This window comes from Egretta garzetta, unplaced genomic scaffold (assembly GCF_000687185.1).
Source record: "Egretta garzetta isolate BGI_Z169 unplaced genomic scaffold, ASM68718v1 scaffold447, whole genome shotgun sequence".
Classification (NCBI taxonomy): domain Eukaryota; kingdom Metazoa; phylum Chordata; class Aves; order Pelecaniformes; family Ardeidae; genus Egretta; species Egretta garzetta.
This window is the reverse complement of record NW_009260397.1, coordinates 2,164,047-2,176,847: the sequence shown is the minus strand read 5'-3', so window position 1 is coordinate 2,176,847 and position 12,801 is coordinate 2,164,047. Positions and strand designations below refer to the sequence as shown.

Here is a 12,801-nt window from a genome sequence, read left to right as displayed (position 1 = left end):
GCTGCTGCTGTCAGACGGCGCTCACATATTCCCCGGTGAAAGGGCCCCATGCGTTAGTGCTGACGCTTTCGAGGAGGACTTGCTTGGGGGGAACCAGAGTCCTCTTCCTCTGCTGGGGAGCGGTGCTGGAGCTGTGCCGGTGGGGTGGGGGCCACGGCATGACCTGCCTGGGCAGCCAGCGCGGTCCCCTGCCAGGGACGATGGCCTTTCCCAGGCCCACCCTCTTCCCTGCCCCCTGCCAAAACCCAAATTGAATTATCCGTCCCGCCGGCTGGCCCGCCCTCCCCAAATACAAACCATTCCCCTCGCCGACACGGATAAACAGCCCCAGCCCGGCTTTTTGTAAACAACCCATTTACTTTTTTCGCGTAAGTGCCGTCCCAGCCGGCGAGGCTGGGGGGGCTCAGGCTGCCAGACGGGCGCTGCCTGCCCATGGCTCCGGCTTCCCATGCGCCCCGTCCCCGGTGCTCCCACCACAGAGCAGCCTTGCCCTGCCATCACCTCTCCTCCCTCTGCGAGGATCGGGGCTGGAGCTCAGCAAACTGCCTCTTACACCACAGGTTGTGCTTGTGCCCCCACGCCATTAACCACAAGGGCTAATGAGATGAATGATGAGTATTTCTGGGAAGCATTCGATTTTCATCAGTCTGGGGAGCAGTTCCTCGTTAGTGACAAAGGGTTTGACAACTTCTCTTTCAGACGGGGAGGTACTTGTCATAAAATCCTGGTTGAATAATGCAGCACATCATACAGAAACAGCCCTGGATGTGGGCAGTAAACCCTGCTGCCACAAATACCGAGAAATTATTCTGCCAGCGTTTAAGCCTGTGCTGACTTGAGCACTGTACTTTCAACAGCACTGAGATTATCAGTGGAGCGGGCCGGGGGAATGGCTGTGGCTGCAAAGAGGTCTGCAATGGAGCAGTTTGCATGATCGGAAATGACGCCCGGGATGTCCGTGTTGGGCTGCGGGTTCATCTCCTGCTGATGGATATTGCTGTGAGGTGGCCCTGCTTGTCACCCTGTCCCCTTGGCTCTGCCCCATCCTGCCGGCTGGGCCACGTCAGCTCGCTGCTGGGACACAAATTTGGCTCGTGCTCTGGACAGGTCTGCAGGGTGACAGCACTGCTGGCGGCTGGGGAAACCTGCCTGGCCAGGCTGGGGTGCAGGACCCATGAGAAGTCGTCAAACACGGCCAGACCCCACGGTCCCAGCCCTGCTCGAGTGTGACTTTGCGGGGAGAAACATCTCGCAGTGTTTGTTCCTTGGGTGCTTGTGTGTGCGCTGCTCAGCGCAGGCTCTCGCTCTTTAAATCGACACCTCCTCAGAGCCAAAAAAAAAAATCCAGACATAACCAGCTAACCCCCAGAGTCCTCAAAAGTGGTCCAAAACCATCCTTATGGAGCAGCAGGCTTCCCGAGAGGAGAGCACGGAGGGTCGTGCTGGAGTGGGTTTGGAGGCAGCAGGTCCTGCTCAGTTGCTGGTGGTATACAACTTGCAAAGAAACTGGCTTCCATCAGGAAAAGCAGTTGTTTCTGGGGAAACCCTCATCTCTTGTGCTTTTCCCACAGCTCAGCATAGCTCGGGCACTTCCCGGCTTGCAGGGCAGCCTGACAGCAGTGCTGGGGGACCATGGGTGAGGGCTCGGGGACTGCGGCCTGTCCTGCATTTTGCTAAATGCTTTCTGCCAGGACCCGTGTTCTCCTCCATGCCTCGAAACGGGAACATCCGCCTGCCCTCTCTGGGGTGCTGAGCTCACCAGGTGCTGAGCGTGGGTCAGGGCTGGCACGGCTGCCACCCAGGGGCTGTCACTGCCCTGGCATGGGGGAGGCTGAGCATTGAGGCGCCTGGACAGAGGAGGTGTGAGACACGGCAACGCTGGAGCTGATACCGACCCTGTAACCTGCCATTGGTGCCTGCTTTTTCAGTCTGGGCTCCCGTCGCTCCCAAACTCTGTACCCCAGGTATGCCCCCTAAGGTGCATCACGCCCATTCTCCCATTGCGAGGGCATTGCAGCTTTCCTGCAGCCCTGCCACCCCTCCAGGCAGCGTAATCGGGCAAACACAATGGAAACTCGCATTCCTGAAATCCCAGCTGCAGTTTTGGGGGTGATTAAATGAGAATGATGTGGCCATATTTGGGAAAAGACTCGAAGGATGGGTTGCCACAGGAGGATGGCTGCTCAGTCCGCGGCTCCTGACGTGACCTCAGGGGCTGGTGGCAGCGTGGGGACGGCAGTGAGACCTGTGGGATCAGAGCACGGGCAGGAAGGGACGCACAGCCGCTTCCCTCCAGGGTAGCACCAGCATGGGCTGCTGATGGACCACGTGCTGATGGACCCTTTGGCTGGGCTCTTCCAGGTTGCCACAGGAGGATGGCTGCTCAGTCCGCGGCTCCTGACGTGACCTCAGGGGCTGGTGGCAGCGTGGGGACGGCAGTGAGACCTGTGGGATCAGAGCACGGGCAGGAAGGGACGCACAGCCGCTTCCCTCCAGGGTAGCACCAGCGTGGGCTGCTGATGGACCACGTGCTGATGGACCCCTTGGCTGGGCTCTTCCGTGCGGCTTGATAGCACCTGCAGTTAGCGATAATAAAATGATCATTTAAAAGTGATGTGAACCCCCCCTATTCTGGTTGGCCCCCAAGTTGGGACTCGTGTTTCGCCAGCAGCAGGTCGATGCATCCTCCCGGCGAGCGCTCCGCCACGCCAGCACCCACGTGAGTACTCCTCAGGACGGGTGTTTGGGAACCAGGCTGGGTATTAGCGATCCCGGCGGGGGACCTGCAGCGTCTTCCCGGCAGGACAGGGAGCGATAGAAGCGGTTGGCTTTTGGGATGAGTTGTTTTATCAGTTGTTGCGATCCAGGTTGGACTGGGAATGGACGGGAAATAGGTCACATCATTGCTAAGTTGCTTTCTAAAGCAGGCACAGCTGAAAATCCCGGAGAAAGCTGCTTCTGTGAGGATACAGGGCTTGCTTTGCCCCTGGTGCGTCTGCGGCATGCACGGATGCTGCTCTGCGTCCCCCGAGCTGCTGACCCGGCATCCTCCTCTGTTGGCAGGGCTCAGAGGGGGGTCGGCTTGTGGCCAGGGGGCTGCAAGCAGGGGGAGCAGGGTAAAGCAAACCACAGGGAAGAGAAAACACGTGTTCCCCGCCTGGGACAGAGCGGGGGCTCATCTCCACCGCTTCCAAATGTTATGCGCTCTTCCCCTCAGGTCATTTTCCCTTCGCGAGCAATCAAATCACTTTTTAAAAAACTCAGCAGCGACCCAGAAAAGAAACATTTCCTCTTATGGAAAAGCCCTCAGTGATTTAAGGAGGGATCCGAGCAAGCAGGGTCCTGTAAAAATCACTTCTGTGCTTCACTGAGGTGCAGGAGAGAGCAGTGGGAAGGCATCAGTGCCCGCCGTGCTGGGCCAAGCCGCACAGGGGCCCCTGCCCGAAAGGGTCCTGTGCCCAGCAGGCTCCCGGTGCCGCCCAAGATGAGCCTACGCTCGGGTGCATGCACTGGCCACGGTCGTGCCGTGGTCTGGCAAGTGATGCTGCAGGGTCCGGCATCTCTACCATTGCACAGCCGGCCCCTCTCCTCATTCCCGGCACGCTGCTTGCCCCCAGGACCAGCAGCCTGGGAGGGACAGCACGGGGCTCTCCCCTGGCCCCGTTCAGTGCCTCCCGGGACGCTGGGCACAGCCCCGGCATTTTCCATCTCTGCCATGTAACGATTGCTGTCTTGCAGAGTTTGTTGTTTCCCGGCAGAGGAGCAGCACAGCTCCGGGCCATCGCGGTCGGAGCTGAACCGAGTGAGCCCCATGCTCACTATTGTTCTCCTTATCAAACCCAAGCCTGGCCCTTTGATTTTTCAACTTGCTTCCGCAGCCAACAGCATCAAACCCAGCCCCGGGATGCAAACGATCAAAGCCAAGTCGCCGGCAGACATTCCTCTTCCTCTCCTTGTTGTTTTGGCAGGGGTTTGTTTTGCTTTGTGGTTTCTCCCATGAGTGGAGGGTGCCGCACGCGGTCGTGAGAAGCCAGGCCGTGCAGCGGTGGGTGGCAGCGGGGGCTGAGGCGTTCCAGACCATCGGATCAGAGGCTCCAGGCCCTGGGAGTCGGCTGCATGATACGTACATGTATTTCTAAGCCATCCTCCCTGCGCTCCGTGTCCAGCCTGCCACCGAGGGACGGGTAGGAACGTGCGGGGAGCGCTGTTTGCAGCAGACATGCGGCGTCAGACCTCGGTGGCGGGCGCCTCGACCTCTGTGATGGCATCGGCGAAGGGGGAAGGATGCTCCAGGGGAGACCTCGGGCACCCGGGCAGCGCGGTGGCTAAACAGGAGGCTGGTGCCATGGGTGCTCGGTGGGGCAACCCCTGGCTGTCATTGGTGTGACCTGCTGGAGGGAGAGTTTAAAAATGAGTGGAAGGATGGATGTAGGTGGTGGAGGAGAGAGGATGCTCCCAAGCCACGGCTGCGTGGTGCCAGCCCTGCTCTTGGCAGAGCCACCCTGCACAGTGCCCTGTGCAGCTGGGGAGAGGGGTGGGAGCCCAGTGCCGCGTCCCGCAGGCTGTGCCGCAAAGAGCGCAGCGCATCCTGCGCCGTGGTGCCTGGACCAGACCCCGTGGGATGTTCGGGGTGATGCCAGCAGGCACCCTTACATGCCCACAGCCATTGCAGGCGTGCTGGGGCTCCTGGAGAAGCGACAAAAGCAAACCTTAGGTGTTCCTGACTCGCGTAGTGTAGGCCTTTTGTCTTTGGCTTATCTTGAGCTGGTTTTAATTTGCAACTCCCTGATTGCGTGCAATGACCTCGGCCTGAGCCTGCTCCGCAGCTGAGTACCCCTGGAGAACATCATAAATGCCATTGATCTGAAGTCACCCGTGGGAGAAGCAAGGAGCTGGCGCCCCACACGTGGGAGAGGCGGCACAACCGAGCGGGAGCTCCCAGCTGCTGGAGGGGATGGGGCTCGCACCGCCGGGGCGCTGCTCCCTCCAAAGCCCTTGTTGAGGCAGACTTCGGTGTGACGCGGTGGGAAGAGGGTTGGCACCCGTCACCGCGCTGCTGCAGCAAGCCCGTGGTGAGGGCCGCAATGATGCCTTCGAGCAAAAACCCTGGAGCTCGCTGCCTGCGGTGCCTGGGGATGGGCTTGAGCGGCACCAAAATGAGTTGCCTCGCAGCCCAGCCTGGCATGTGCAGCTCCCTCTGCACAAGGGCGCAGAGGGTTGAGGTTTGCTCCCTCCTGATTTAAGGAGCAAACAGGAGTCAGTGGTTTCCTCGGTGTGTTCATCTTCTGTAAGAGCCCAGGGCACCCCATAATGACAGTGGTGGAGGTGATGCACCTGCTGGCAGCCCAATGGCATCCCCCACGCAGCCAGTCTGCCCCCGAAACCTGCTGTGAGGGAGAGGGAATGCCACCCCAGGCCAGCACTTGGGCTTGGGGACAGGCTCTCGCACAGTGGTGTCACTGTGACCCAAGCTGGTTCCCTGCCAGCATGTCCACCAGCGAGCAGCGTGGCCAGGGGTGGCGTGGCAGGAGCTGGTGGTCCTGGGGCAGGAACAGGACTGCCAGGGATGAGCTCAGCTAAACATTGCAGGGAGAGTTGCTGTGAAATGGTGGCTGTGCCTGTCCCTGTCCCCAGCAGGACCAGGGCTGGGGAACCGAGCTGTGCTGGCAATGGTGGTGTTTTGGTGCATGTTTTGAGGGTGCTGCAGAGCAGGGAGTGCGGGGGGACTGGGAGGGGATGCAGGTGCCTCGTTTGCAAGGTGCACGCTCCAGCGGTTAATGCCAGGATGCCCTGCGGGCAGCAAGGGAGATTCTGCGCGGGTTCGCTGCCGCAGCCCCGCACATCTCGCCAGGGAGGGGAAGGCAGGAGCAGTCGTTTTCTGGAGGTTTGCAAGTCTGGAAAATAAATAGCCTTGCGCTGTAGGTTAAGCTTGGCATCCTGGCGGATTAATCACGCTGGCTGCAGCCAGCACTGAGAGCCCCGGTGACGAGAGCTGTGGTTTATAGATGATGATTCATCGACTCGACTTAGAGCGACCACGTTATTCCAGCAGATTGCAAAATCATAAGAGGAATGTTGTGGTTAGTTTACGGCTTAACTATGCAAATCGTCAGGAAGCCTTCAGAGCCGGAGAATGTAAGGCACAGCGCGCCCGGATGGCTGGGCGGTGAGCAGGGGCTGGGAGCCGGCAATGGGGCTGTCGGGAACTGGCCGCTCGCGGGAGCCGGGGAGCGGGGAGGTGAGTGATCTGGGGGGAGATGAGGGTCTGGAGCTCATGGCGAGCGTGCCAGCAGCGGGGCTTCATAGGTGGGGAATCGCCGCCGGCTGGGAAGGGGTTTCTGGCTGGTTTCACCGTCTCTGTGCCAAGGCGGCAGACGTCTTCTGCAGGGCTGGGGAGGGCGAAGGTGGGGAGCTGCTTCCCCCACCTCCTCCTGCCCTCCTGTCCTGCTTCCAGAAGCAGGCAGAGCCTGGCGGAGGAAGTAAACAGAGTGGGAGGAGCTGCACCTCTTCCTTGCCGGGGCTTTCTCCCAGCCAGACCCGCTGCCGGGGCATGCAGCAAGTTGGTCGGTTCTCAGCAGGGCCAGTGTTGCGATATCTGGGACCTACCTGGAAGCTGGTGTTCCCCAAAAGCGTGCTTGGAGCCGGAGCTTTGCGGCGGCTGAAATCCCTGTGATGTGCCAGCCTGATGGAGCTGGCCAGGCAGGGCGAGCAATGTCGCTCCGGAGCGTGGCGTTCCCGGGAGGGCTGGCAGCGCTCTGCGCCTCTCCAGCTGCTCCGGGGCCGGTGGGAAGGTGGGGTGGAGGTGAGCAGATGTTTGTAATTACGGAGCAGCTCACGCCGGAGCGCAGGGAGCGTGCGGGGAAAGAGGCCGTGCATCCCGGTGGGCTTGGAGCGGGATCGTCCTCTCGCTCATGCATCCCGTGTGCAATTTTGTCCCGGGGCCTTTTTAAATAAACAGGATGTGTCGGCAGCAAAAACAAGCAGCAGCGATGCTGGGGAGGAAGGGCGGTGCGGCGGTTAGGGCGTCCGACCTGGGAGGGAGGGACAGGAGGGACAGCCCTGCCCTCTGCCACAGGCACCTTCCCTGGCCTTGGGCACATCCCTTCACCTTCTCATGCAAGGTGGAGAGCAGGTACCTGCGTTGCCTCCAGGAGGTGGGGTGTCTCATCTCTGGGGGGGCAGGGATGTAGGTAGAGAGAGGTTCAAGCTTGCCAGGAGCTGAGCAGTTTTGGTGCCGGCCTTTGGCATGTCTGCCAAGAGCTGACCCACCTGCTGGTCCACCTCTAACCGGGGCAACGTGAATCAGAGGGAAACATCGGCTGGTAATTGGGGAAGCATTTCCTGGCCTGTCACGCTTTGGGATGGCGTCCCGTCCCTTGAATCATCATCCAGAGCTGGTCCGTGTCCAGCGCTAAGAATAGCCTCCCCGTGCACTGCGGGGGCAGCTGCGTGCCGGGGCCGGGGTGGGGACTGGCCGGCTCGCAGGTTCCCGGCTGTGACTTCCCAATGCTGTGCCGTGGTCTGGTTCTGATGCTGGCCGGTCTGAGGTTTGGGGTAGAGCACGTAGCGCAGATGGGCCGAGGCAGCTGCTGTGGTCGGTCCCCAGGGGGATGTCCCACCTCCTTTCCCCACGTGCCGCTTGTAGCTGAGCTCTCAGGCAGCTTTGTTTGGGACCCTGGGGTCCCCTCTCCCCACCAGAGCTCTGGGGTGCTTCAGCCAGCCCGTGGCCTCCAGCCCAGCACGTACCCCTGGGTGGGATGGAAGGTGGCATTCATCAGCCTGGCTGTCCCTGGAGGTGTTTTCTGGGGTGTTTGGGGGGTGCCCTGCTGTGCAGCCGAGCCCTGGCACAGGAGGTAAGCTGTCACCGCGTGCTTGCCAGGGTTCAAAGCAGTATTGGGCCAGGAGCCTTCTTTAGACGAAGGGTGAAGTGGGCGACAGTTTTCCCTGCCACGGCCTCATGGTGATGGTGCTGCCCCATTTATGCATTTCAGCCCAGTGGGTGAGGGCTGGCAGGTGAGAGCCATGGGGTGCCGTCCTGCTGTGCACAGGGTGCTGCGCCCACCCGGCTCTCACTCCTGGGATCGGCACCCTGCCGTGGCCAGAGCAGGGCAATCACTAGAGGGCATCCTTGGATCGAAATCTCTGCTGTGGGAGAAGCCCTAATTTGATGTCCCACCAGACTGGGCTTGAAACCTCCCAGAGGAGCGGGGTGCACAGCGGCCCACTGAAGCTGGGCCAGCGGGGCTCGCCTGCCCTCGGCACGCTGGAGCTCGGTGGGTGCCTCTCCAGGGAAGCGCCTGTGTTGCAGCGTGTCTCCGCAGCCGCTCGTGCCTCTCCCTGCCTTTCCACCCCTACGTTTGCAGAATGGTGCAGGGAGCTCATTAGCATCACCGCCATCCCAGCCTCTTCCTCTGGGGAAGAGCTGCGGTGGCTGCTAAGGGTGACAACCCTCTGGTTTGAACAAGTGTGGAGGCAAGATGAGATGATGCTAGAGCTTCCCTTGGGAGCCCATGGCAGCCTGACGCTGGGGCAGGGACTTGTGTGGTTGCAACTGAGTTTATGCCCCGGGGAGCTGGGATCTCCGGGATGCAGGGTTTCCATCATCCCCCAAGTGGAAATATTCACAACAGGGTGGTAGAAATACTGCAAAACTCATCCAGGCTCCCCTCCCTTGCCAAAGCACTTGGTGAAGGGAACGTGGTGGGTAGTGATGGCCAGGGCCGGGGCAGAGCCTGTGCTGCTCCCTGCCCAGCCCTCGGAGGTCATAGCCCTCACCTCGTGGGTATTTGTCGGGGCTGAACCCACGCTCAGGGTTCACCACGGTGTGACTCAGGGAGTCAGAGAGTTCAGAGCAGCGCTGGGAAAGGTGTGTGATGAGTGCCCCTTGCTCTTCTGCCGCCAGCGCAGGCTTGTCCGCCTCCTGGTGCCAGCAGGCTTGCTGGCTGCCCCCTGCTTCTCTCTGGGGTTGGGGGCTGGCAAGGGCAGTGCCTGGTGCTGTTGCTTGGGCATTTGCTGCAGGAGACAGCCCGTTCCCTGAGCGTTAGAGATTTATGGACACCGGAAAATCTTAAGCGACTGAGTGCTCATCTCAGCCGTTCCCCAGCATCCCTTCCTCAGCCCCCCCGACCTTGCATCCCGTGACGCCGTTCCCGGTAGCATGGTGGGGGTGTGAGCGGATGCGGTGCAGGTGTGTTTGGCATGAGTGCTGGTGTGGAGGTGCTGGGGGGGCCGGCCAAGCCTCCACGCATGTGCTGCCAAGCGTGGGTCCTGATGGTGTGGCCGCCTTCCCCTGAGGGTGAGGAGGAATTGAAAGTCCACAGGGTTTCAGTGGTGGCAGCATCTGTTTTGTAAGGACTGTGTTGAACTGGGGCCTCAAAGAATCAGAAGCTTTCTTGTTGAAATGCTCCAAAGCCCATTTTGACAGCTCTGCACTTCTCATTTTAGCACCAGCCCGTGGGCGCAGAGGGTTGAGCTCACACCCAGCGCCGCTGCTGTGAGGACGCCTGGGTTCAAGGCAGCTTCCCAGCTCCCGCAGAGTGGGGACAGGCCAGAGCCCCGGCTCGAGGGGTGCAGGCACACCTCATCTGCGCTTGGCCAAACGACTGCGTGACAGCTAGACCAGGCTGCCCGTTTCTTGCTGATAAATCCACTTTAAGGCAATTTCCACCCCGTTACATCACCAAACCCTTTCCCAAGGGGTGTTGGAAGCCCTGTGGCTTGGGCAGGGCCCAGGCGAGCCCGGGTGGGTTTCTTGGCACGAGTAGCCCTGCGTTAGCCAGGAGCAGGATGGTTTAATAAATGATTTCCATCTCTAATTTCTACTTCTCTGTGAAATGCCTCTCGTTTGCCGGTTGCCAGAGGGAAGGGAGGTCAGGGGAACCAGGCCTCCCCAGCATCCTCCTTCCTGCAGCTGTTGAAACAAAATCCAGAACTATTACAATCACTGTGTCGCTCCCTCGGGTGCTGCGGCGTCTTCAGTCTGAGCAACAGCAGTGGCGCTGGGGCAGTTGGGTGCATGGCCACCACTGAGGGTGCCAGGTGGTTCAGAGAGGGCACGGAGCCAGGCATCTTCCAGTCTCAGTGATATGGAGCCATAAACTTTCCCCATGGGCCATGTTAGATGCTTGGTAAAAGGATCACAGTGTTGGTATTGCTGAGCCTCGGGGCATCTCTGGTGCCCCCGTCTCCTTCATGCTCCAGCAAAACGCATCCTACCGGTTGCAAATTGCAACCGATGTTGCTAAGGCATCATCTACAGGGAACAGGGGGGTTGTTCTCACCTCCCTGCCTTCCCCCGTGTCGGGTCCTTGCTCGCTGCCTGCAGACCCCGGGGGAAGCCACAGGGGCTGTCCTGCTGTGTGCAATGGGAGCTGGAGCACAGCTGCCCTGCCTGATCCCAAACTACCTCTGATCTCCCCGGAAAGCTTTCGGCCCCCATGGCCTCCGTAAGCACCATGCCTGTCCCCCCTGCCTGCAGCGCTTTTTCCTCTTGGCCGCTTGCCCCCCAGCATTGTTTCGCTGCCTTTGTTTGGGTTGGCCCAGGTGCTGCGATGTATCCGCCTCAGCACTGAAGGTTTGGTTTGGTTTATTGTCCCTTGTTTTGCAGCAGCAGCAGCAAATGCCCCGGAGCAGTCAAGAAGAGAAAGATGAAAAAGAGAAAGAAAAGGACAAGGAGGGAGAGAAGGAGGAAGACAAGCAGGAAACAGAAAATGACAAGGAAGAACTGACAAAGTAAGGACAACCCCACCTGCCTGGCTCACCTCCATCTCCAGCGAGGGCTGGGCATCGGGCTGGGGATGCGGCGGGGGGGGGACGGGCTGGTCCAGGGCTGCCTGACCCCGTGCAGGACCATGTGTGCCCACCTCACCTCCTCCACAGGGAGGAAGGGGCAGAGCCTGCTCTCTTCTTCATTTCTCTTCCCTCCTGGCTGGTCCAGGGCTGCCTGACCCCGTGCAGGACCATGTGTGCCCACCTCACCTCCTCCACAGGGAGGAAGGGGCAGAGCCTGCTCTCTTCTTCATTTCTCTTCCCTCCTGCTCCCAAACAAAAAAACCCAAGAAAAGCCACAAAGCCCCTCTGATCCTCCAGCTTGTTTTGTTGTGAGAGCCTCCGGGAGTCAGAGGAGCAATCCGGGCGCAGCCAAGCGCGGCTCTTCACCTTTAGCGTTATTGATGTCAATGTGAGCACTCCCAGATGAAGGGCTTCAGCTAGCCCTGCCTCCCTCACACCGAACGGGGAGCATCGGAGCTGTGGCAGGGAAAGGTTGGCACGCAGACCGCTAGCTATCTGTAATGGGCTTAATACTTGGTTTAAAAGAACATCTGGCTTCATTATATCTAGGCTGCTAAGACATTTACCAGCAGGTCCCTTTCAGGAAGATAAATGAGGAGGAGGCAGGGATGAATTTGAATGGTCTGGTATTAAACCTGTCTCCGTCAGGTCTCTGCGTGCACTTGGTGGTGGAGCTGCAGCCAGCTGCAGAAAGAAAACCCCACCACAAATCAGCCCACCACCAATCCAGCCCGCTCCCAGCCAGGAAAAGAGCCTGCGTGTGCAAAAAAAAATGCAGACCTGCCCCCACAACAGACCAACACAAAAAAAAAAACAAAAACCATCCCCAAACACGTGCAGAGAAATAATTACTTGACCTAAAAACCAGACCAACCCAACAATGTTTTTTCTTCCCTCCCTGTTTTTGCAGGGACAAGAACGACGACACATCTGGGGAAGACAACGATGAGAAAGAAACCGTCACCTCCAAAGGTCGCAAGACCGCCAACAGCCAGGGCAGACGCAAAGGCCGCATCACCCGCTCCATGGCGAACGAAGCCAACAACGAGGAGGCGGCCGCCCCGCAGCAGAGCGCGGAGCTGGGTGGGTAGCAGCGGCGTGGGGACAGGGGGGACCTTGGCAGGGCTTTTGAGGTGTCCACTCTGCTGGGAGGGGACATCACCCTGCTCCATTCCCTGCTCGCGGAGGAGGGGTTTCCTTTGTGAAATCCTCCTTTCAGGGGGTAGCAGTGAGGTTTCTCTATCCCACAAATTACCCAGCGCGGTTCGCCTGGATGAACCAGAGGCATTTGCAAGCCTGGGTTGTCCTGGCTGAGTGTTAGTGGGTTTTAGGGCCTCGGAGGGCAAGTATTGCAAAAGACGAAAAGGGAAACCATTGTTTTTAGCAGTGCATTGGCTGGATTCGTGCAGGACTCGTGCACCTCCTGCACCCAGAGGTGTGTTCCCTGCTGCAGCAGCTCGGGCTCTGCGTACCCTCAAGCTCTGCATAGGAGCCTGCTCTGCCTTCCTGGGCTTGCCAGGGTCCCTGCCCATTCTCCTGCCCTCTCTGTTTCCAAATTTGCCTGGAGCCTGAATAGCTGCAGCCTGCAGGGCCTGTGACCCCCCTGGCCTTGGGAATCAGCCTGGTCCTTTCCTCATCTCTGCAGCTGAAGGACTTGGCAAGGAGGCAGTGGGTTTATGCCTGGAGTGTTTACAGGAGCATCTACCCTGGCTGCAGTCGTGCTGTGCACCCCAGGTTGCACTTGTTTTGCCCAAAAAGCAGCATTTCCTGTGCTGGTCCCCAGTGCCCCTGCTCATTTCCCTCATCGGTAGCCGGCCAGGCGCAGTGGTCAGGATTTTCCTCCCTGTCCTGCCTGCACAAGGCTGCAGGGTGGCTGAGCACAGCGGGCAGAGGCCGGGAGCAGAGCGAGGTGGATGAGGCAAAGCGTGCTGCCCGTAATGTGGCACCCAGGGACCGCGCCAGTCCGTGGCCGTGAGTGGTGGTCGGCCAGAGCTGCGCGATGCCGCTGCG

At 59.8% G+C, this 12,801-nt stretch overlaps 1 protein-coding gene across 1 annotated transcript in view; it reads left to right on the top strand.

Moving 5' to 3' along the window:
* Positions 1 to 12,801, top strand: part of NCOR2 (nuclear receptor corepressor 2) — a 188,012-nt gene that overhangs the window by 110,661 nt on the left and 64,550 nt on the right. The window contains exons 15-16 of the mRNA XM_035898548.1: positions 10,607 to 10,731; positions 11,702 to 11,874. Coding sequence (XP_035754441.1) covers positions 10,607 to 10,731; positions 11,702 to 11,874 — 298 coding nt within the window. The remainder of the gene's footprint in view (positions 1 to 10,606; positions 10,732 to 11,701; positions 11,875 to 12,801) is intronic.